This window comes from Necator americanus, chromosome I (assembly GCF_031761385.1).
Source record: "Necator americanus strain Aroian chromosome I, whole genome shotgun sequence".
NCBI classification, from domain to species: domain Eukaryota; kingdom Metazoa; phylum Nematoda; class Chromadorea; order Rhabditida; family Ancylostomatidae; genus Necator; species Necator americanus.
Genome location: NC_087371.1, coordinates 18,655,372 through 18,678,007, shown reverse-complemented (window position 1 = coordinate 18,678,007; position 22,636 = coordinate 18,655,372). Strand labels below are relative to the sequence as shown.

Here is a 22,636-nt window from a genome sequence, read left to right as displayed (position 1 = left end):
CCAGATCTCCACCATTTTTGGACGAAACGAAACGTTTGTCCTCATCCTCCACCTCCACAGTGACATCGTCGGATTCATCACAGCCCTCTTCTATTCTAGTAACCAAGCACAATGGGGATAAACCGAAAGGACGGGTTACATTTGCCGATGAGGTAAAATAAAGCCTGCCATTCAGCAAACGAAAAAAAGATTACTGCTCCTAGAGGCTTGAATCTTAAGCTGCAGTTGTAGTATTTGATGAAGTTTCAGCCACGTGATCGTCCATCGGCCACCTCTTCAGTGGATTCAAACGGAGATTACGCGAAGCCGATGCCAAGCAGTTCATCACGATATGGGCCACCTCTGTCGTCCGTGAATCGTCTCCAGGAAACCAGAATTATTGAAGAAGATGATCTCGAGTCTGTTGTTAGTGAAGGAGAAAGCTTGTATCAGGTAACTGACTCACGACTTGTTTTTAAGAGAATTTACTGAACAGAGCTCAAATACACAATACTATGTCGTATAGCTAGTTTAGCTCAGCTTATGGACCTCGAAGATAAGCTCTTATTCTAGGACTACGCGTATTTGGACGACGTTGTACCAGGTCGATCCAACGGCGCAGTTAACTTTGCATTCAACGGGAATATTAGTGACGAGGTGAAATTCTCTTCACATATCTTTTATTGACCTCATATATTACTCCGGGATTTACTGCAGCCGTCCATACTTGTAGATTATTTGTATATTAATCATGTCTGCGACTTTATCACTTATTTGAAAAGTTTTGCTCAAAATTAGACTTCCGCAGGACTCCTCTTATTACAGGACCGCCAACTCGTGCGCTTCTATGCTCCACAACTAGACCAACATACGGAATCACTCTCCTTAGCGGTTGAAGAATTCCTCGGAACCGTAGAAAATAATCTGCCTCCACGAGAGTTTGTACAGAAGGGGAAGCTGGTATGTGTGTCAAGATCCTATGCAAAAAGCAGTCCTACCATACAGGGTTATTTAGATTATTTTGGCGGCTCATAAGCTGATCTACATCGGTGATACGGTATCGCAGTGTGTTGGCGACCAGTCAGCAAGTAATAGCCTCCGACAATGTGCTGATCGCTTATGCGAACTACTCAAGGAGTGCGTGAAGGCAACGAAGTTGGCATCAGAAGAGGTGAGCTGGAAATTTTTTTTTGACACTTCTGTAGGAAATTCTAGAACGTATCGAGTCGATGTGAAACATTTCCAATTTAGCAAATCGGAATTCCTTGTTTTAGGGAATAAACACTACATGAACACTTTTCTGTATTCGACCATATGAAACCTCTGGTTAGGTCACACGCCTAACAATTTTTTTTAGGATTGATATCCATGATACCCGTTTATGACTGAGTTGTGGTATTACAAGTACTGTATTGAGGCGTAAACCATGATAGAAATGATCTCGACTTGGGTCTATTTATGCGACAGGAAAAATAACGGATTCATCGCTTTTTTTGGAGGTTTTGTGCCGTGCTTTGGTCTTCTCTAGGACAGCGCTGTGGATATCGATAGTCAGGGGAACTTTGACCAATTTTGAACCCAAACACGCTTCCGCGTAGTACTAAATTCGTAATCTGTAGCCTCTCTGCATCTTCCTTCGGTCCTACGTATTCCAAATTTCAATTTTTTTTCCTTTTATTTACATTAACATCAGCTTGATACTGTAGTTCAATACTTCTTGCACATGATGCTCCGATTGACCGTTTAGCCTGCTTGTGCTTAACGAATCTTTTCAGCTTAGGTTACAAATTTTTGGAGTTTCTTCGAACTCCTTATGGTGGTGGCTGTGTCATTTATTGTTCCTAGATTGCACATGTTAAGGATGTGATTTTTTTGTTCACTTCTGAATGCAATTCTTTTTTTTTTCTTAGCATGAGGTTTAGTTATATTTCTCTACATATTCCGGTTTTGTTTCTTACTTCCTAAACTGTTTCTGCTGTTAACTCATTTGCTCCCTTCAAATTAATTCTGAATTTTGCTCCTTTGCTAGGCAGCTATGAAGAGCGTTACATCCTTCACAGTGTACAGTTCCTCATCCATGGATATTGAGGAATAAGGGTCAATATATGCTTGATGCTGTCGTTCTTTCAATTCTTTTGTGTCTGTGCCCGATCACTAACTTGAGCATATTGTTCTGGAAAGCTCTGTGGCGTGGTTTCAAAGAATTGTTTTAACGCAGCCCATTTTTTTCACGTTAGAGTAGGGGCAAAATACACATCTGAAGGATTTCTTCAAACGCCTACTTTACTCTAGATAATCTGGTTCTGTTTCAGTATCCGGAGCTGAAGAGCATGCAAGGAATGGTGGACAGTATTATTGCAGTCTCGAAAACGGCACACGAAATGAAATTGCTTGTGAAACGATGGTGCTAACCGATGTCGTGAAGAACAGAAACGATTCGTGCCATTGCTATACAACGATGCGTGTAGATCTAGTAACTCTAAGAAAACAATTGTCGATTACCGTCTAGTTTGCTTGTCTACGTTCGTCACTTCTCCCCGTTTCGTTCGGAGAAGGCGAGTCCGTGGACGGACACGACTCTAGTCCATGTCTTATGCTTTATGATACTCACCGACACCACCGATTTTTGAATTGTTTGCTGTTAGAATCCACATATCTTTGAGGTACTCTTCCCTACTGTTGAATACGCATTTGCGGCTATGGTTTGGTGCTTTGGATGTTTTCTTTTCTTGGAACACTGCCAAACCATTGTCTACAATTGTTGCCTTTGGAACTTGCTCACCCCAGACGTGTGTGATGTAGATTAAATGTAAATAAACAGTAACTGTTTTTTCGTTCTCATAGTTTGAAAAAATGTATCGTTTTCCAACAAAGTTTTACTTGTACCGGTTATTTAAATTTTTCTTTTCGTGTTATGCAACATAAGTAAGACAATATCTATTGTATTTCAATTCAGAAATTGCTTCATGAACATTTCTATTTCAATCTGGCTGAGACAACCTGTGTATTATATCTTTGGTTCATCGTAAACCTCGATTAACGAACAGAACGTAATCGAGCGAAATCAACTTTAAACACCAAAAGTAATAATTGTGAGAGAAAATGCTTGAAAATCAGGCTACCCCATGCGGGGTAGCCCGATTGTGCCTGCGCGACCAATAGCAAGGGTAAATCTTTACTTTTTGTGTTAGTCTTATTCCTGTTCCATATTTCAGCACGAAATCCAATTTTACTTTAACTGCCTGCCAAATTGTGCACTATAAAGTCAGTATGAAAAGGAGTGACGCACGGCAGCACTGGTCTCGGTTTTTGCCTGAGAAAAATGCTGCTATCGTGACAAGTTACTTGGAGTAGGATCGTTCAGGAACTGTTTCTGTGGGAGTCATCGCATAAAAGAATAACAGTAACTCTCCGAATTCCTTTTGAAGAGTTGAAGTGATCCAACCACCTTAACTGCAGATGTTGGATTGAAGAAAATACGAAATAATGTGTTCGTGATTACTGGACAAAGTAGCATCACATCAGCGAAACGCTCCGTCCCGCAGTCAGGGACCGCAGTAACCTCAGTGCCATCAGGGCTCAGTTTACCCAAAGAGGCAACAATTCGCACCCAGACGAATAGTGAACGTTTTATCCAGCTCGGTTGTTCATACAGGTCGCCAAAGTTCTTGTGATCATTCCAGAACCGAAAAATATTGCTGACATTTATGGATCAGAAGAGATGTATACAACTGAAGAAATTGACTAATTACATTGTAGAAGCGTTGCTGAACATTTTAATTACTTTCATTAATTAAGCTTCAACTCTTTCAATTTGTCGTACGCAGCTCACACTGAATTGTGCATTCAGGACACGTTGCTGAAACACTTTCCCAACATTATTTGAATTTTTAATGCATTAAAAAAGCGCAGGAAATCCTAAGCACATCACAAAATTCTGCGCATTTATGCTTGGCACCCACTGTGTTCGTTCATTATGGTGAACGCGATTTACAATGAAGTTACACGAAGTTACAGTGCCAGATGCTTCGCTTATAGAGACTATAAAATAAAAAAAAATAATATATGAAATCTATATTTTATGGCTCCTCGTCCATCCAATATGCAAGACTCACATGAGGTGTTGTCCTAAAACCTCCGTGGCCACGATTAAGACGTTCGGAGGCTAAACGAGGTTTAGGCACCTAAATTACACACTTCGCTCGATTACATAATTACAAAACATGCGAGCAAGCTATTGGAAACCAGGAAAGAAAACCTACCTCTCCATCCCCGTATTCAGAAAGGTACTGCGCTTGATGAAGTGTGGTGAGATACGCAACTGCTGCATTTTGAATTTTATTCATGTGGCATTCGTGTGCTGTTACAAACCACTCAATAAGCACGTCCATAAGTTCGTTGTTCTGGAAAAACTAACTGCTCGTCTAGAGTGCTTTTAAATAAAACCACACTTTCAATAAACCATTCTATTTAATTTTAGTCATATTTTCAACCAATCATGCCAGTCTTAAGCTAAATTTTAATATTGTAGCTAATCTATCAAATCTAAATACACAACCGCTTCTTCGCTAAAAAATCGAATATTGCTGACCCTCAACTGGTTCTATAAAAAATATGATGTGATAAATGAGTACAATGATACTAAGAAGGGGCCAGCCCTTCTAAGTACCATTGTACTCATTTCCGACATTATTTTCAATCGTTCAACTTTTAAGCCGATCGGGACTACTTCTGGGGTTAATTCACACGCTCAGGACGAATATGGCACCCTTTCAGCATATAAATTAAATCTGTGAACGGTTTTCAGAAGAGAAAGTATACAATCAGCCAGTGCCTCTTCTTGTGCATAATCTAAGCACTTTTTTTGTTGTTTGTTTTCTTGTTTTAGCGCTGTTTTACTAACTGGTTTCAGATTTGGATTTTGCAATATGTTAGCGTTACATCCGTGTTCTGGCAAAGTCTCACACCGTCCTAAATACGGGTCCCATCTATACTCCCTACCCGACCACAAACCGATGAATCTGGATATTGTGAGCACAATCAGTTCCGAGCTTTCTCATTTGCAGCGGATGTCGGAAACTTCCGCGTGAAAGTGTATAGAAAGTCACACGTGCAAAATCAGGTTTTTTTTCCTAAGGAAAATCTTAGTTGTGTAAAACAATCGAATCAAAGAGTTGTAGCTGGAAGAGTTGAACCTTTGATACGAAGTGAGTGATTCACTCTACCTCAATAACATCCATGTACCCTAGCCGTTCTACTGCTACCATCAATCCACTGAGTTGCATAACATCGAACCTTTAAAAATCCTTCAAATGTATTCGAAAATCTCCCAGACAACTCTTATGAAACAATTGTTCTTCTGAGATATTATAAGGAACCTGTTTCCCAGGTTGTAGATGTCTCTGGCGAGCGAAGGTGATATGGACGGTGGAGCGGAGAACGTCGACGTGACCATATAAGTAACTACCTGAATCGGTGAAAACAGCATATTCATAATTCGTATTCATATACGAACATTCATGCCAAGAAATTGCAATTTTTTAAAATTTATATGCCCTAACTTTTCGAATTCGGAACAGATCGACTTGTGAGAATTTATCATTTTTACAAACTCATAATATTGGACGGTTGGGTCAAACAACGAGGTTTGTAAGGCAGTTCCCTAACCGGTTTTGTTTGAGGTGAGATCTTTGCTAACTCTAAGTGCTTTTTACACGGCTAGTTGTTAGCTGCGAGGGTCTCCCCACGAGTAGAGGTTACGAGTAGGTCGTTTGACAGGATTATAACATACCTGGGACCCGTGTAAAACTTGACTTTTGCACAAATAATGTAACGGAGTTAGTCCTCTTCGACAATGTAGCCGCTTATCGGTTGACAAACTCTTTTTCATTTTTAAAGCAGTGCTCCCGAGCATTAAAGAAATCGCTTTATTTTTAGAGATTGAACTAACCGTTCTCGCAGCTTCGACCGCTACATCCATTAACTCCATTTTCTCAGAGTCACGTCCACTACCATTGAAAAACTCGCGAAAGAAAGGAGAACAAAAATACAAAGCTTCTCTTGGTGCATACATTTGTCCATCGCGACAGATAAGGAGGAAATCGTGGCAAGACCTGCGTAAGGATTTATTTTTGTGATCATATGCGTTGTCACGGACTGAGGTAACTAGCACAAAGAGAATATACATATGGAGCTCCATGTACATGGCTCCAGTCTTTTTCCGCATGGCTCTTCAATAAAAATAACAATTCTTATCCACCCAAAATCAAGCTAGACCGAAAATAGTTGCTATACAGGAATTAAGGATGGCGCTTGTTCACCTCATAACACGAGAAAAAAAAGCCAACTTGTCGTCCAAAAGTCGAAAACGCCAATCGAGATGAAGAGGAGTGGAAGGAGGCAGCATTTCCCAGTCTGTGACTCTGAACTGTGACTGAGGTATGGTAATTGTTGTTGTGATTTCACACACCCGCCCTAAATTTGTTATTTCTTGGAGACAAGTTGGAGTTCGCCGCGAGACCAATGTATCCAACCGAGTGGCCATGACGCATGTGCCGCAGCGCACTCATTTCCTTACAGGTAGCACACCACAATTTGACGGTATTGGGATCTCTTCACAAAAGGATAGGGTCAGGGGTGTGGATCAAGGGTACGAGCGCAACCGCCCGCCAACTGTCCTGGAAAACGGCGTGGAAAACGCTGTTGGCGTCAACTCTTCCGCTAGCTGATAGACGCGGCGCGTACGCCCACGCTCGCATGCGTAACACGTTGGCAGGTGTCTCACGTGAAAATTCGATCGCAAAGGCAGTTTCGCACGCCGTTCTTCAGGACAATTAAAGGTAACTGAGCGTGGTCGCAACCATAGAGTGCAGTTGCATAAGCGGCTGCACTCGAAGCGGCGCGGTGGATACCGCGGTTGGAATCGAGATGGGCCATCGCGCACTGCATCGATGAATGGTGCTAGCGAGGGGTTCTCCCCGATATTAACCGCTACGCTCCACCGCACCGCTTCGAGCGCAACCGCTTACGTGCAATTGCACCGTGCTTTTTGTCGTACTATACTCGGTATTTACAGTCTTAATCGTATTTCTTTGTGAACTGATCTGAACATCGTAATTTTGTGGTAAGCTGCCTTTCACTTGATGTTCATGTGCGCCCTCTGTGCGCTGACCAAACTGAAAGCGTAACGCGGCTACTTGGTTGAACCCATTTGGCGCCGACTATGAGTCTTTACCTGCAAAGGATGCTGCCTGGTAAAGTTGTATTAAAGTTGCTCCAATGGCCGAAGCAATGGGGACCTTGAATCCATGAGCTCTTTCGCTGGCTGGGGGAGTTATACTGCACGGTTCCGGTGTCAGTAACTCTATAGCTGCTTGTTATCGTTAAGTAAAGATCACTCGGAACTATTTTACCTTGTCCTGTTTGCCTATCTCGAACTTTCATTTGGAAGGTACATTTTGTCGCTTCAGCAATATGATCTCTAAACATTGCTGGGCGAAGTCGCAGCTGAAAGAGAGATCTGACTCGCCGTGGTGGATCAGAAGGAAGTAGCAAACCTGCACGTGTCTGTTCCTCATTCCTGCGGCTCGAAACGCTCCGAATGTGTCTGGTCCAACACGAATCTCCCTGGTAAGGAAAAATGTTTTCGCGGTTTTGTTCCAAAAGCTAGGGAACCCTCACCAGTCATGAATTACGGGTCCATCTATCGTAGAAAAGACGTCAATTTCGCGAATAACTCCCATCGATGGTTGAATGGGAAACTTCCAGAAATGAATGAATATTAGATCTTGTTCAGTATTTGTAGACATAACCGCAGATTACGAACACTTGACTAAGAATGAATGGGACATGAGATGATCTCCTCTTTTTATAGCGTATTATCACTCATTTCCATACGGTACAATGCAGATACAGACACAGATACAGACTCCTCCATCTGTTCAAATCAAAGGCAGCGTATCATGATTTTACGTGGTGCGGAACTCACAACGAGAGGAGTTCGAATAGTCAGTTCACCAAAGCCTTTCGCGCCTTTGGAATCACCTTCGGTCCCACTTTTATTAAATTGAGTTAGAATTAGTCCGTGGAAGGAGCATGTGCCCAGCTTCAACAAATATTTGAAGCTCGGATGAACCATTGCTAATGAACGCCTTAAAAGCATACCAAGAATCTGACGTGATGAGAGAATCGAGGAAAAAGCTAAGAATGGGGTTGTAGATTGCGGGATCCGGGGTGGGTCCGCTCATCTCTGCCTAGTTTTCGTTAAAGAAAACGGCGTGGGAACCGCTTCAGTTCTCACGACGTACGTTAGAACGCGATTCTTTGCACACATTTAGGTCCCATCATAGGTTTTACTTTAATGGGCTGGTGAGGTGACCTCAGTGACCTCCGACCACTCGCTAGCTGACGCGGCGCGTGCGTGTCCGCAATCTACAACCCGAACTCTACGCTTTCATTGTGGGTTCCGCGCCACGTCAAAATAGTGATACGCCGCCTTAAAATGGAACAGATGAAACGTGCGCTCTTTCCCTACCTAACAGTCATTCTGTTGCCTCGAATGCGGTCTCCCGTCTGAACATATTTTACTGTGAATTTTGCAGAAATTCACGGAGTGGTGCTTGCTTTGCTTCCTCTCCTTTTCTACAACAATTAAGAATTTCTCATGTATGCACTGTTTACCAAACGCTTAATTGCTTATGCATCTAAGAAGCAGCCTTGGAGAAATGTTCGTGAGAAGAAGTAGAAAAAGAAGAAGTTACGCGCTACGAGAATAGTTTCTTTCTTATCTGCAAAGAAGAGGAATGGCGAGTAGAATATAGTCGGTTCAAAACAACATGAAGCGTGATGCATTTGCGTACGCGCTTGAAACGGCGTTGTGGAGGCAGCAGTTGGAACCGAGCTTGGACCTTCGCAAACCGCAGTGATAGGTGGTGCCAGCAAGGGTTCCAATGCGCCCCTAACCGCTACGCTCCACCGTCCCGCCTCGAGAGAAGCTTGTGCGTGATGTCGTTTCGATCCTATTACATACATTGAGGACTCTTGCTTGCTTTCTTGTGAGAGCGATTTCCAACCTCATCCAACTCCTTCGCAGCTTCCTCGGTAGCGGAGGTACTCATTTATTTTGCCTCACTGTCAAAATGCCAAAATTGGAATCGAGGCGGGACCATCGCGAACTACAGCGAAGAATGGTGTCAGTAGGGGTCCTCCGTAGGTCTTTACCACAACGCTCCGTCGCACCGCATCGAGTGCAGCCGCTTACGCAGCTGCGCCATGCTTCGTGCCGTTTTAACCCGACTACATGTTATTTTGTTCTTGGGACATATATTCTGCTCAGTTGTTTGGATTTGTTGAGCATAGTAGTTTCGAATTTTGATTCGAGTGCTCCTGAAGCATTCATTTCGAACTAATAGCGAGCATTTTCTTAAGCTAACAGGGTCCTCGTTCCTTCCCCTTCGTTTCTGTCCGAAGTACATCACAGATGAAGGAATGCCCATATTGGTATATCATCTTAGAAAGAGTATGATCTTTAAGCGGATTCAAATTGCCGCCATTATCGAACGATCTTTGGCGGGCGGACTCGAAAGATGACCACATTTCCGGTCACTTCCGGTTTGGCAGCAATCATTTTGGGGTTATGCTGCGGGGATGCTGTTACGTAAAAACGTGTTGCTTTTGTTTTCATTTCCAGTTGCGATAAAGATGTTATTTTATTCCAGCGAAACTTACTCTCAGTTCAACTGGTATATACTGCACCTGTTGGTCACTTCCCTTCGTTCCTGGCATTGGTTTCTCTGGTCTGTGGTAACCTTTTGCAAAATCCTTGATGTTGTTAGTTGCAATCACACATGGATTTCTGATCTATGCGTTTGCTATTTGGATGTGTTTCGAACTTCCACCACCCGACAGCAGAATCTGCCTTTCAGAATTAAGTGCCGTTCGTCGAGATGCTGAACCTACCAAGTATTTTCGATATTTTGTCGAAGGTCGATACTTACCCTGTTGAGGATTTCGTTGATCGATTGAATTTTGGAGCTACTGTATATCTTTTGGCGTTCTTCGTGTTAATAACTGGTTCCAAACAGCATTTTGGAAATCCTATACAATGTATGGCACCGCCAGAAAGTCCAGGTATGAAGTCGGTGCTATCGTTTTTTACTTGTTTCGATTTTTTTTTATTGAATTGTACCCTTGGTTTTCTACAGATTCCTGGGTTCACTATTACCATGACTACTGTTACATCCAGGATAAGTTACGTATCTTCGATATGAATGTGCGGAAATCTATTGAGTATGAGGCAAGACAAAGGTTTGTGAGCCTTGCTTGATGTCTCCCCATTTTATGTTTAATGTACCTCGGTGGATTTGTATTTCATAAGATACATTTCGATGTTATAGAGCTGGTGCTGATTACACACCAATAGGCAGATTCCACAAAGAGGATTCTTCGCGCTATTGGTCGCCACGTGTTATGTACTATCAGGTACTATGATTTTGATTAGTAATGCCTAATACATACACATCATCGTTTAATAATAAACATTATTAAACGATGATATGTAAGTAGTTTATGTAGACGTTTGCTCACCTCCTTCCATAGCAGCTGAGAAACATTTATCGCCAGCTGTGGAGAGGAGTTGGTTTGTGGTATCACTGCTGTCCTCATGGCAAAAAAATGAAAAATCCTTTTTTTTTAACTTATCCGCAGCGGGAGAGACTTGGTGAATATCTCGTCTTAACTCTACATCGTTTGAGATGCTGCCTGTGATGTGAGAACAACTCAATGGTTGTAGCTGTATGTTAATGCATACGGTCAACTGCCTGTGACTGTTATGACTTTGTTCGCTTGTGTTTTGGACGTCAGACTATTATTTATTGTTGATGTGCAGCATTTGTGGTAATAGATGCGATAGTCGGAGCTGGTGGTTTTTGGACGGTTGGCGAAGGGACCTCCTTCACTTTTGGGCGGTGGGTGAAGGGACCTATTTGCTTTTGCACGGTTTACGAAAGGATCCTCTTCACTTCTGGATGGTATTCGAAGGGACCCGCTTCACTTTTGGACGGTTGGCGAACGAATCCTCATCATTTGAGCCAGACTCCTTTCATTTGAGGATGATCCGACTCCTCCCTATCGCATCTATGTTTTTGTACTGTACACTTAAGTGTGTACGAATATCGTATACCCCAATTTAGGACACTGATCCCTATTCAACATACGTTCCAATAAACTTCACAGCTTTTCAGTGGGTTCCCTATGTGCTGTTTCTGCAAGCAATGTTCTTTTTAGTTCCGAAGCTTTTTTGGAAATTGATTGGTTTGCATTTTTGCCACGGTTAGTTGGTGCATTTTTCTAATCCCTTCTTTCGAAAATGACTACTTATGGGTTTTAATGGAGTTTATCTTCGTAATTTCAGGTGTGGATATGGAAACTGTCGTTGTTGAAGCCGATAAGCTTCGTACACTTGTAGGCGAAGATCGTCGGACGGCTCTCAATAGCCTAGCAAGTTTTATTCGCGACATTTTGGAAGCTAAACATAGAAGGTGTTACAGACCTTTTTCTTCTGGGTAATCTTTCTCCATTCCAAACATATTTTTTCAGGTCATTTTTCGGGTCTTTTGTGTCTACGATTTGCTACGTGATGACCAAATGGCTGGAAGTAATTAATGCGTTTGGACAGCTATATATGCTCTCTTGCTTTGTTGGCCAGGGCGATTATTTCTGGGGATATCATGTGGGTCGATTATTTTTTCTATTTAAGGGAAGGGTCCGTGATGTTTTCGATGTTGAGTTCTCTTCAATTTTAAGTAGAGTTCGAGACATTGATTGTAAGTAGCACACCTGAACGTGAAACAGCACACCTTGTGAAGAATAAATAGATCAGAAGCAGTAAACTCATCATTTTATCCGACGGGGTAACTTTTAAACACACGAAATGTCTTGTACGAGTGATGAAATGGAAGTGGGTGAGATTACTTCACTCACTCACTCACTAGTGCGGGTGTGAATACTTGTTTTGCCAGACAATTTCATCACTAAACCAATTCAAGCGAGAGAGCCGGTGCTCCGACCCCTTTACTTTTGTACGACGATTGGCGAAGAAACCCCTCTTTTCCTTGTATGGTTCGGGGAGGGACCAACTTCACTTTTGGCGAAGGGATCCACATCACTTGAGCTGCACCCCGTGAGCGAGACCCCTTCATTTGTGGGGGGTCAGGCTCCTCCTACCGCATGCTCAGTTCTCATCATACACGTGATAGTCGATGCCGATACTCCCACCCCCTTCACTTTAGGGTTTTGGCGATGTGGGCCCTTTCACCTGAGCCGCCCAGTTACCACAAGAATAACGAGAAGGAACAAACGGAGAGACCAATGAGGTGTTGGGAGATTTACATGCAAATAGGAAGCAATGTTCTGAACGAGTCATCTATCAGCAGAGCAAGGATGTGTAGTTAGAGGATGCTCGTCACTGCTTGTGACAATTCGCAGATTTAAGTTGCTAATATCTCCGTTTAGAGGAAAAACTGCCAGGCATTGGAGGATGTTCTGGAATTACACAAGAACATATAAAATTGTTTCCGCTCAAAAATTGGAGCCCAAAGTTGGGCGTGAAAAATTGAGTGGTTTCAGTTTTGAGACCATAACTTTGTTGTGAGAGAAGTTGATAAAAAAAAACAGTATTTGGGGATAGAGGTGGGAATAGGTTACATTGCCTCATTAAAAGTTGTCTTTTCATCCTGAAGACAAAGTTGAAAAAATGGACCTGAAAATGAAGACCGAAACGTCGAGATTTATGAGTTTTTTTTTGCTTTTTTTATATCCATTCAAAACAAACAGGTAAGTGCTGTAAACCAAAACATTCTCATTTCGCGCTCTATCACAAGATACATAACATGTTCTTCCTGATGGAGATGAAGGGGGATGGAGCACGCTTTGTTGTTAATTCTCTTGTTACACAGTGAGAAACAGTAGTGAGAGAGTACCGGGGTGGAGCACCCCTACGATAGCGTGGTCTCCACCTCTTTCTGAAAGAGCTGCGCATTTTTACAGGTCATGCGAGTTAGTGTTGTTTGGAATTAAGAATTCTAAAGCGAATATGTCCTTCATTCTATTGATAATTTTTCATGTTAGCAAGTTATTTAGAAAAAAAACGTATTTTCTCAGGTGCAAAAATACAGCGATTTTTTTTCGAATTTGGAACGCATTTTCACAACTCAGTCAAGTATCCACTGTATAGAATGAAGAAAGATAGAGCGGTTATGAAAGAAAGAAGGATAGGGCTTTCACTATCAATAGAACTGAGTTATTTAAGACGAAACTTACTTTTGAAGATGGCGATAAAAACAGTGAATTCCTGCTACAAGTGCTCATTTTTCCTTACAGTCGTTCGTCCTCAAAGCTGCTCTTTTGTTCCCGTAGCTGTTCACTCCTTTTTATACTTGTTCGTTTGCTCACTTTACTTTATCCTCTATTAAGGAAAAAAATGCATATTAGGTTGTTGCTGTTCCTGCTTCTTATTGAATAATTGATTGCACGCTGCCAAAAAATGACTTTTGTATTCTGGCAGCTCTTAGCTAGAAATACTAATTCCCCTTTAATCCTATCGTGTATTATGAACTCTTCACTGAATATCGATATTTGAGAGCAAATATTCAATTGATTTAATTAGTTCAGTACTTTCCAAGTGCTCTTTTGTTGACGAGCTTTTATTTTCTATAAAACAACCTTTCTGAGTTGTATAAATTAATCCGTTCAGTCAAACAATTTTCTCTTCGAGAGACATCCAAACATAACACTGTTTCTTTATGTCCTATAAAGGATTCCTATAAAAGTATTGATACCTCACCCACCCGGCCGACGACCTTGTTCACTTTGGTCTATCCATGGTCCGAGTCAGACCCTCTTCACCTAGGAAGGGCACAGTTTCAACCCATCGTATCTGTGTTACTGAGGATCTCTTTTGCTACAGAATTAGGCGTACTTCTCTTGCCTCATTGCAATGTTTTCATGTATAAAAAAGATTTGTTTCCAGCTGTTGTCCACGGTACTGACCGGTTCTGACGATCCTAACACAGGAATTTTCCCTAGAATCGTTCTATGTGATGTTGCAAGATTTGTGAGTGTTATAAAGTTTATTGTGCGCTTGATTCATCATCAAGTATCTGTTATTTCAGGCGTTAGCAAACTTGCATCAGGAGCACATGCAATGTGTGCTTATGCTAAACTTCATAAACGAGAAGATCTACACCTTCTTGTGGTTTTGGATTGTCTTTGTTGCTATCGCGTCAACATTCTCGGCTATAAGATACACAGCCGCTCTCTTTTTGCCCATCTACCGCGGCCTTATTGCTGACAATTTCTTGCCTGTTAGTTATTAAGCTGATAGCTGATTAAAAGTTAAGGATAAAGTTTCTGGCGTTAATCATTCCGCTTGGGATGCGCCTCCACGTTCACTTCAATTCAGAATCGTTTGAGGTTCACGAACGTGTAAGTGCCCTATACAATGACATGCGGGGGCTAGCCGATGTGTCAAGTCAGTGTTTTTATCCTCCCAGACAAGTCTGGTACCAATTTATCGACCCCAGAGGGATGAAAGGCTTGGTAAGCACTAGGGCGGATTCGAAACTCCGATCGATCGTGCAGGAAGCGGAACCTTTAACCGCTACATTGCACCCGCTCCGATAGCTGATTACTTTTCTAATATCGTTTTTCTGTGATAATCCGTTCTAAACCGAAAATTTTCATGACGCATCCCAAGGGGATTGATCAACATTTCACAATCACTTTATTTCTAGTTCTTTAGAACGTAACTTCCAGCTGAGCCACTTCCAACTGAATCTGTAACGTTTTTTTTAAGACACAGGACGTTTTGTTCTCAAATGCTGCTGCTGAACACGGAGTTCGACCAACTCCGGTAGCAAGTAGAGCACTTGTGGACTATTTTGTGCATAAAGTTCTCAGGTGCTTGGTTTTTATTGTTAACTTTATTCTGATGGCATTGTTTTTTTTTTCTGTAGATGTGATGGGGTTCTTTTGCTTTCGTTTGTCAATGTGAATGCTGGGGGCCTCGTCACTCATGACATCGCGCACCAGTTGTGGAAGATCACTGTGCAACCTACATTCAAGTTAGTTACAGTGCTTTATAACATTCTAAGGCCACTGTGCCAGGCCCGGATGTTAGTTAAAACCAAACTCGGGAAAATACCCTTTTTATCATCGATGCTTAGAGGTTCGAGTTCTCCACCAGACGAGTGTGAAACGGAGAAGAAGGTGCCCGAACTTTACTGGCCGAGCTTCACTAATTTGCCTTCAACGGTGCATCACATAGCTTTTTGTTTCCTGTAGTTCCGATGTGAGACTCTCATATAATCACGTTGAAAAATTTCTAATTCCAAGATGCGGAAAATGGGTTTGGCAAAACGCATGGAGGCGGCGGGTGATCGTGATGTTTCTTTCAACGACAAAAAACAGTTTCAAACTGCGCAGCCAATGGTACGGACGCGTTCTCTGAGTGTTGGTGTGAGTTGCCTCTGTTAAGTTTGCGGTTTTCTTCCGCACTATCCGAATGGAAAGAGGATATTTACAGAATCTTGAGGCGGAACCATCAGCTCCCATAGAGTCCTCTCCTTTAATATCAGATGGTTCAACGCAAGCCGTTGAAGACTCAACATGTCCTATTCAGAGGTGAGTCTTTGATAAAATGTAATAGTGTAGTTGTGCGCTGGGTTCAGAAGAACAGAATGTACCGCAGTTTTTATTCTTAGTCACCTACTACTTAGTGTTTGTTTTCAATGTAGTCTGCCGGCTTCACCTGGTACAAATCGACGACGTTTGGCTAACACTGGGCCCGGAGTAGCTCTTATCGACAACCGCTACGGAAGAAAATAGAAGACACAATCAACGACCATGTATCTTGATAATAATTTTAATAAGAGTTTCCTCTAGCTATTACGAATTGTTTGTCAGCTTTTACGCCATACCAGTTTTGTGTTCCGTTTTTTCCACATTCGCCACATTGTATCTCACCATATTGGTAGTATTTTAACAGCTTACCTCGAAACCAGGTATTCATTTGCCTAGTATTCTACGTTTGCTCCTGTTGTCATTGTATTGCATGATCTTACTGAGTATGGGTGCCTTTGCCGGTGTATCTGTGTCCTGTTGGTTTCCTCCCACCAAAGATTCACTTTGAGTGTTGGCCTCCATGACTTGAGTTATATTATTTTTAGAGTGTTCTTCATAGATGTGACCGATAGTCTATTGATTTCTACTTCTTAATTTCCGTATACCTATTCTCCTATGTGCCGCTTTTGACATAGAAGGATTAGTACGCGGGCGGTACTGAAATGTCTGTATTTTTGATTTCTTTGCATTAATAGACTTTGAAGAAACATTTTGTGAAATATTGTCCATACTGATTGAAGAGTGAAGATGATTTTTATTTTATTGAATCACTCTTTGATAGCACTAATGTCACATAATCATGCAGTGGTAGAAATACAACACTCTGCTGAACCTTAAAAGTGGGTATTTACATAATCACTGTTGGTCAGAATTACTGTGATCACGGTCTTATGGGTTCTAATCATGCGCGCATTTTTAGAATTTTCTGTCGGATTTCTGTAGTAGGATCACTCAATGCGGCACGGTCGTAGTTCCGGTCTGGTGATTTGCTGGTATTTTTCTGCTTGGTTGCCAGGAAGTTCCTTTCCCGATGAAGGTGTGATCCGAATCGCGCTCGCTGTCTGTCTCGATCTATAAGCGCATATTGTAGAAAAGAGTATAACTTACGCTTCTGCTATTAGTAGTATTGCTCAGAAACACTGACTAACATGACTAGAATTGAATTCTTAATTCTCAATTCTAAATTCATAGTCAAGCCTGTGTGGATCGCGCCACAGCGGATCACTGAACACATTTATAAACTTCGACTAATTATTTTGAGTTTACAAAGAGATACTGCTTGTTGCTTGAGCTAAAAGTCCCTTAACTGGAACGAGCTCAGCAGTATGGATCGTGCAGAAGTCAATGGTGGCCTCACACTGAGAACAAAGTGGAGAGCGGTAATCGTTGTGTAATGACAATTTTTTCTCCTTCTTAGTAGATATCATGGAATGAGACTCACGCATTCTTCGTAAGACTTGGAAAGCACGCTGCTTTGTATGTAGGAGATGGCAGTTTGCTGCAGGTCACAATGTTTTGAGGATTTTTCTTACCTTGATGGGGAAAAAATTACATCAGATAAGCCCCGACCAATGAACTTTCGAACTCCAAACGAAAAAAAAGTTATGGCCGCTTATTATCAATTATTTCGACCCTATCGACTCTTGTACTATAATTAATTTCCATTCTAACAGCTTATGTCCCAAATATTTTGGAACTATTTCAGCTATTTGAAAACATTCAAGTTGATTCAGTAGAGTCAAACGTGTTTAGTCCTTTTATCGGACACATCGACTATGTGTAGCTGGTTCGCAAACGATTCACAGTGTCAACACATCTACATCTCGGAAAAACTTGATCTCAAGCCAATGCTTAAATGTTTCATAATTTAACAAGAACTCTCCTGGTCTACAGAATTCAGTAGTGCTTCGTTTCGTGAATGAGGTTCTCTTGACCGCAGCTGCTCTTTTGACCGCCAATCAATGATTTAATTGATCCGTAGGTTTGGCGCGCTGGCAGAGGTGGGATGTGCGAAGGTCTCCTGAATGGATCGTCAGTGCTCTCTATCGTTTCCTCATCGTTCGCATGTTTCTAGAGTTTTCCATTCTAGTGATTACGGTTAGGTTTTGAAGTCGAAGTTGAGTGTGATATGTTTTTTATTTCTTTTTCTTCCTCAAATTTTCATTAAAAGAAACGGTTAGGCAGATTTCACGTAAGGATATTGCATAGTTTCAGTATCCCGTCAACCCTACTAACACTATCCAGGGTCACTTCCAGTTGTTTTATCGCAGTTATTTCCGTATAGCTGGAGATACAATCATTTTAGCTAACTACTATTAACTATACTACAGAATGCAAGTGCCCGGTCAACTCGTTGACCCGAATCAAGTAGGTATAATTCGATAACAGTAATTTTAAAAAAATATTCTCAATAGTCGTCAGATATGTTGCAGTTCTACTATGCTCCAGTACCCGCACAACCTTCTACTGGTCAACCAGGTGTCCCTTACCAATATGCCGGAGGATTCTATACTGACCCTTACATGGTAGCACCAGCGCAGGCATCACAGCAGGTCATAATGCCTGTCGGTATGTTCTTGACGTATGTGTTCTGATAGGAATGTGAAGAGATGTAAAATAGAAGGTTCTCGCAACAAAATCCTCAAAACAAAATGTCCAACAAAAAGAGTTATAATGCATCCCACGCCTGTATGCCCAAATTGGATTCCCTAATTTGCGATACTATTACTTTGGCATGCTCTGATTAGAATCAATACATAAGACATGTCGTCCATTTCAAATTTCGGTACAAAGATGTTGGTAGGAGACCAGTCTGATCTTCTCAATTTTTAATTTTCGAGCCGTTTGGTACTATTTCTGGTTTCATTCCACACACTGAGAACAAGTATGGTATCTGTTCAGCGCATAAATTAAATAGGTGAACCGTTAAAAACTCGAAATTAGGCAAGTTTGCTTCTAGTGGTTAACCTAAGCATTCTCAAATGGAAAAGCCACAAGAATTTTGATCAGAACACTTGGAACACTTACAAACCCAACAGCATTCTCTGAACTTATACCTGTCCCAGCGGCTCTCTTTAGGACACAGAAACGGACTTTTAGTGGTTCACCTAAACCTCAATAATAGTGAATAAAATTCGAATTCTCTCGCAAATATATTTTACGGAAACTGTGCTGAAGTATAAATAAATGATTCACGTGTGTCTGTGATCCCGACGACTGTATACGATTGACCGCGTTTGATTGGACAGAATGCGTATGTGGTGGGCATAGCTCAACTGACCGGTCAACTGCACATACTGGCGGGTACGAAGCCAGCATCGAATGCCTTCATACGGATGACGGTGCCTCGGTTGTGATGGAGGCAGAGCAGAGAGCCGAGCGCATGCCCATGAATGTGTCACGTAGATAAAGAGCGTATAATATGGTCAAAAGGACATGAAGCACGGTGCAGTTGCGTAAGCGGCTTCATCGCGAACTGCAGCAAAGAATGGTCCTGACGAGGTCCCCCTCTATCCGCTGCGCTGAACCGCACTGCTTCGAGCGCACCGCTTACGCAGCTGCACTGTGCTTCATGCGCTTTGATCCTTCTATACGTTAGGAAGGTGTATTGCTGTCACCCGGCTGGATTTTTTTGGAGGGGATTGTACCTTGTCGTATTCAAAACCGACAGTATCTTATTTCTTGATTTTGCTGGTGATCATTTGAAACATGTATGACATATAATATGAGTGTAAGGTAATGGTAATCATATTCAGGACAACCTGGTTTCATTTACATGCCGTCTCCAACAGCTCCGGTATACTACTCAGTTCCAACCGCAGCTCCTGCCACAGCAACACCATTTTTCTATTCACCAGAGGTATACGTGCAACCTGCGGTTGCGGTTCCTCCGCAAATGGCTCAGCCACATACAATAATACCAGCCGAAGGTGCTTCCATTTATAAAGAATAGTTACTAAGAGCTAGGAATAGAGAAACCACATGACCATACTCTAATGGTGGGGAACTTAATAGGTGACAATTTTGTTATTGTGCTACTAAATTGGATACTAAATTCTGCATGCGTCTTGTACAGAAAGCTTAGTACTCCAATACAGCGCATTACTAGGTAACAAGCCATGTACGAGTTGCATCTTCGGGTCAAAACGACATGAAACACGGGCAGTTGCGTAGGCGGCAGCGCTCGAAGCGGTGCGGTGGAGACAGCAGTTGGAATCGAGGCGGGACCATGGCCAACTGTAGAGATGGATGGCGGTAGCGAGGATCCTTACACGATCCCAAGCGCTACGCAGTCGAGCGCTGCCACTTGCGCAGCTGTCCGCGCTTCATGTCGTTTTGACCCAACTATATAGTAGGTGGGGAACGGATGTAATTTATTTTTTTAGCCAACTCTGGATTTCTTCTAACTTGCGACTGTACCGCCCGTTTCACAAAAGGAATTAATTTCATCTTCCACTATTGATGTTAAACTTTAGTGAGTAAGACTAAGTCGGCTGTTCGTCCGTTAAGTACATCCACACCTCTGCCGACAGAATTTGGGACGATTCCACCTTCGGCGCCAGTGCCAAATCAGATACCATATCCAGGAAATGGTCTGCCTCTCAAGTGTCATAGGTAAACAACAGCTATCTACGTTAGTGATGTTTCTTCGTGGTATGTAAAGATATGCATAGAAATGCGGAACACGATGATGTGCTCGCCAACCTTTCAAAGATATCAGTTGTTTCTGAGGAACATGACACAACAGTTGAAGTCCTTAATGAGAGAGAGTTTGAGGTGGTTTCATAGATAGCAGATAATCGTCAATAGTCACCGGGATTTGATCCAACTGGTTCAGCGTCCCGTCCGTCAACGACGCCCTCCTCCTGTGCCATCAAACTACAAGACAAGGATGTGCATGACATATGCATCCGGAAGACAGTGTGAAATGGGTGCCCGTTGTAAGTTCGCACATGGACCAGAAGAACTTCGAGTAACTGAGACAGTGAGTATATGTTTTCTGTTTTATGGTTTTTAAACGCAGTGAACTTCCTGTATTCAAGCTACTCTGCTACGTAGAGATGTTTTTAGCCACAGCGTGCTCCGAATTCGCGCTACAAGACGAAGTTGTGCAAGAATTTTGGACCATATTCTGCAAACTACTGCCCTTACGGGCTTCGTTGTGAATTCATCCATCCGACTGACAAAGAATACGCACTATTAGTGAGTTTCTCTACAGAGCTATCCGCTTTCTTATTTGTAGTAGTTCTCGAAGTATTGTTTGTCTTGAGTTAGTATTGAAACGTCCATCTTAATGTTCTAAAATACCTGATTGAAGTGTTCTGCTCCGCCTCCTCGCCAAGTCCGTTGCCAAACCGTAGTTGGAAATGGTACTCATAATGTTTGCGACGTAACTCCTGAGACGGTTTGCGAAGCTCCACCGGTTGCAGTGACTCGAAGCGCTGTTAAACCTGCCGCAGAGAAGATTCTGCTGAAGAACAGAAATATTGCTGGGTATGCACATTGATACTTCATGCATGTATCATAAGATTCTTACGGAGGCAGAGTATTACTTATGAGGGAGACTGGTCTACAATGTAGTATGTTTGCAAATCGTATATCTTCGCTACGTCCAGGTCTATGGTTTGCCTTGCAACAGCTGGTCGCCGTGATCAAACTTCTGACGACAGCGCAATTGGTTCCGGTTCATCAGAATGTGGTGCTTCACTGGCACAAGCGAGAGCACTGGCGAGGTCCACCTTCTCACCTTCAGTTCTCGTAATTCCTTTTTTGGATATCTGGCTTGACTTTTGATCATGCTCTATTTTAGAGTTCGCGACAGTGTTTCCGTCCCCACAGTCCCAATTAAGTTCCTTCGAAGACGTTCCATGTCGCAATTCACTCTGAAACGCTTCAACTCAAGTGAAAATCTGGATATTGCAGCATCTTGTTCCCAGCTTGCTGCCATCGAGCAAAATCGTGGACCGACATCGATGTTTTCTCCGCTAAAGTAGTCTTCTTTAGAGTACACCTCTGTTCCGTTCTTTAGAATTTTATTTCAACTTGTACTTTTTGTTTGCGTCTTGTTCATAGTCTATACAGATAGTTCGATACTTCTCACCTGATACTCTAACACTTCTCGTACTTTTTTTTTGCATGGCAGTAGCAATCTCTCCGGTTTCTTGGTGCCTTACAGCTCTGTAATATGCAAGGCTTCTTTCCTTTTCTCCGGGTGAATTACGTAAAGATTCCAGATTGTCGGGTTTCGTCAGCCACCACATTGATCTTCACATTCATTTAACTGCTTGTGATATTATTTGCTCACGGGCTGTTTTCAGTATGTTTTTGTAATTTCTATATGTACCCTTCACCATATATTGATCTCTGTCGCACTCTTTGTATGTCAGGCGACAGCAGTGTATATCAAAGAATGAAACCAGTTTTGTGTAGAATGTGTTTTGGCGATGTGAAATTCGACCTCGAGAATGTGTGTCAGGAATCCTGTTCACCCCACGTCAGTAACTATGCTGCACTTTCTTTTGAGGAAAACTGTCAGGAGTCGAACAACGGATCTTTGCAAAAACCGCATTATCTCTAGCGAATCCCGATGGCAGAGAAAAACCTTCTAGAAGGTCCTTGGTGGATGTGCAGTCGAGTGTAGGTAATACAGTACCTAAAATGCTACTTGAGTTGCTTCGTTTCGGAAGTGGTTGTTAGGTTCTGGAATTGTTCTATAGTGATTTCCTTCCAAACCTTTCACTTATCTCAAAACTTCATTTACTTTGAGAGCCGTTTGTTAGAGCCCCACATGGTTAGTCCAGGTTTCTCGAGATTTTTCTTGTGGTCGAAAATCGATTAAATCCTGGCGTGCTACTGCACTCAAGGCATCGTCGGTTTTGAGAAATAGTGACCATTAGTACTTGTTTAGTTCGTTTATGTTTAACTTAGCGAGCAACTATGTTCAAACCATGTAGTGGTTCATATTGGAGCAACAGCTTTA

General features: G+C 42.2%; 4 protein-coding genes across 8 annotated transcripts in view; 3 read left to right on the top strand and 1 right to left on the bottom strand.

The window, feature by feature from the left end:
- The window catches only part of RB195_006122 (uncharacterized protein), a gene marked incomplete at both ends in the record, with an annotated part of 66,006 nt that extends 63,616 nt beyond the window's left edge, over positions 1 to 2,390 (top strand). For both annotated transcript variants that reach the window (XM_013451209.2, XM_064179009.1), the window contains 6 exons: positions 5 to 152; positions 250 to 432; positions 553 to 636; positions 805 to 939; positions 995 to 1,150; positions 2,292 to 2,390. In XM_013451209.2, the coding sequence (XP_013306663.2) occupies positions 5 to 152; positions 250 to 432; positions 553 to 636; positions 805 to 939; positions 995 to 1,150; positions 2,292 to 2,390 (805 nt within the window). The remainder of the gene's footprint in view (positions 1 to 4; positions 153 to 249; positions 433 to 552; positions 637 to 804; positions 940 to 994; positions 1,151 to 2,291) is intronic.
- Positions 2,391 to 3,772: 1,382 nt separating this feature from the next.
- On the bottom strand, positions 3,773 to 7,787 carry RB195_006121 (uncharacterized protein; the record flags this gene model as incomplete). 2 transcript variants are annotated; one of them, XM_064179007.1, is made up of 11 exons in its annotated part: positions 3,773 to 3,838; positions 4,095 to 4,163; positions 4,242 to 4,382; positions 5,205 to 5,274; positions 5,358 to 5,446; positions 5,930 to 6,092; positions 6,327 to 6,453; positions 7,214 to 7,342; positions 7,392 to 7,485; positions 7,536 to 7,605; positions 7,660 to 7,787. In XM_064179007.1, the coding sequence occupies 11 exons, from the start codon at positions 7,785 to 7,787 to the stop codon at positions 3,773 to 3,775; spliced, it is 1,146 nt and encodes a 381-aa protein (XP_064036000.1). The 2 variants fall into 2 exon arrangements, with proteins under 2 accessions (XP_064036000.1, XP_064036001.1); XM_064179008.1 differs by having other exon boundaries at positions 7,660 to 7,721.
- Positions 7,788 to 9,563: 1,776 nt separating this feature from the next.
- On the top strand, positions 9,564 to 15,861 carry RB195_006120 (uncharacterized protein; the record flags this gene model as incomplete). Of its 2 annotated transcripts, XM_064179006.1 has the most annotated exons (17): positions 9,564 to 9,588; positions 9,696 to 9,773; positions 9,903 to 9,962; positions 10,012 to 10,107; positions 10,182 to 10,284; positions 10,374 to 10,458; positions 11,220 to 11,307; positions 11,390 to 11,516; positions 11,575 to 11,707; positions 14,006 to 14,089; positions 14,148 to 14,339; positions 14,831 to 14,934; positions 14,991 to 15,098; positions 15,201 to 15,288; positions 15,370 to 15,492; positions 15,560 to 15,657; positions 15,771 to 15,861. In XM_064179006.1, the coding sequence occupies 17 exons, from the start codon at positions 9,564 to 9,566 to the stop codon at positions 15,859 to 15,861; spliced, it is 1,683 nt and encodes a 560-aa protein (XP_064035998.1). The 2 variants fall into 2 exon arrangements, with proteins under 2 accessions (XP_064035998.1, XP_064035999.1); XM_064179005.1 differs by lacking the exons at positions 9,564 to 9,588; positions 9,696 to 9,773 and having other exon boundaries at positions 9,924 to 10,107.
- A 2,127-nt stretch (positions 15,862 to 17,988) lies between these two features.
- On the top strand, positions 17,989 to 21,650 carry RB195_006119 (uncharacterized protein; the record flags this gene model as incomplete). Of its 2 annotated transcripts, XM_064179004.1 has the most annotated exons (11): positions 17,989 to 18,024; positions 18,090 to 18,225; positions 19,413 to 19,586; positions 20,133 to 20,271; positions 20,331 to 20,433; positions 20,495 to 20,641; positions 20,728 to 20,859; positions 20,975 to 21,026; positions 21,087 to 21,150; positions 21,273 to 21,389; positions 21,467 to 21,650. In XM_064179004.1, the coding sequence occupies 11 exons, from the start codon at positions 17,989 to 17,991 to the stop codon at positions 21,648 to 21,650; spliced, it is 1,284 nt and encodes a 427-aa protein (XP_064035996.1). The 2 variants fall into 2 exon arrangements, with proteins under 2 accessions (XP_064035996.1, XP_064035997.1); XM_064179003.1 differs by having other exon boundaries at positions 20,975 to 21,150.
- Between the last annotated feature and the right edge of the window lie 986 nt (positions 21,651 to 22,636).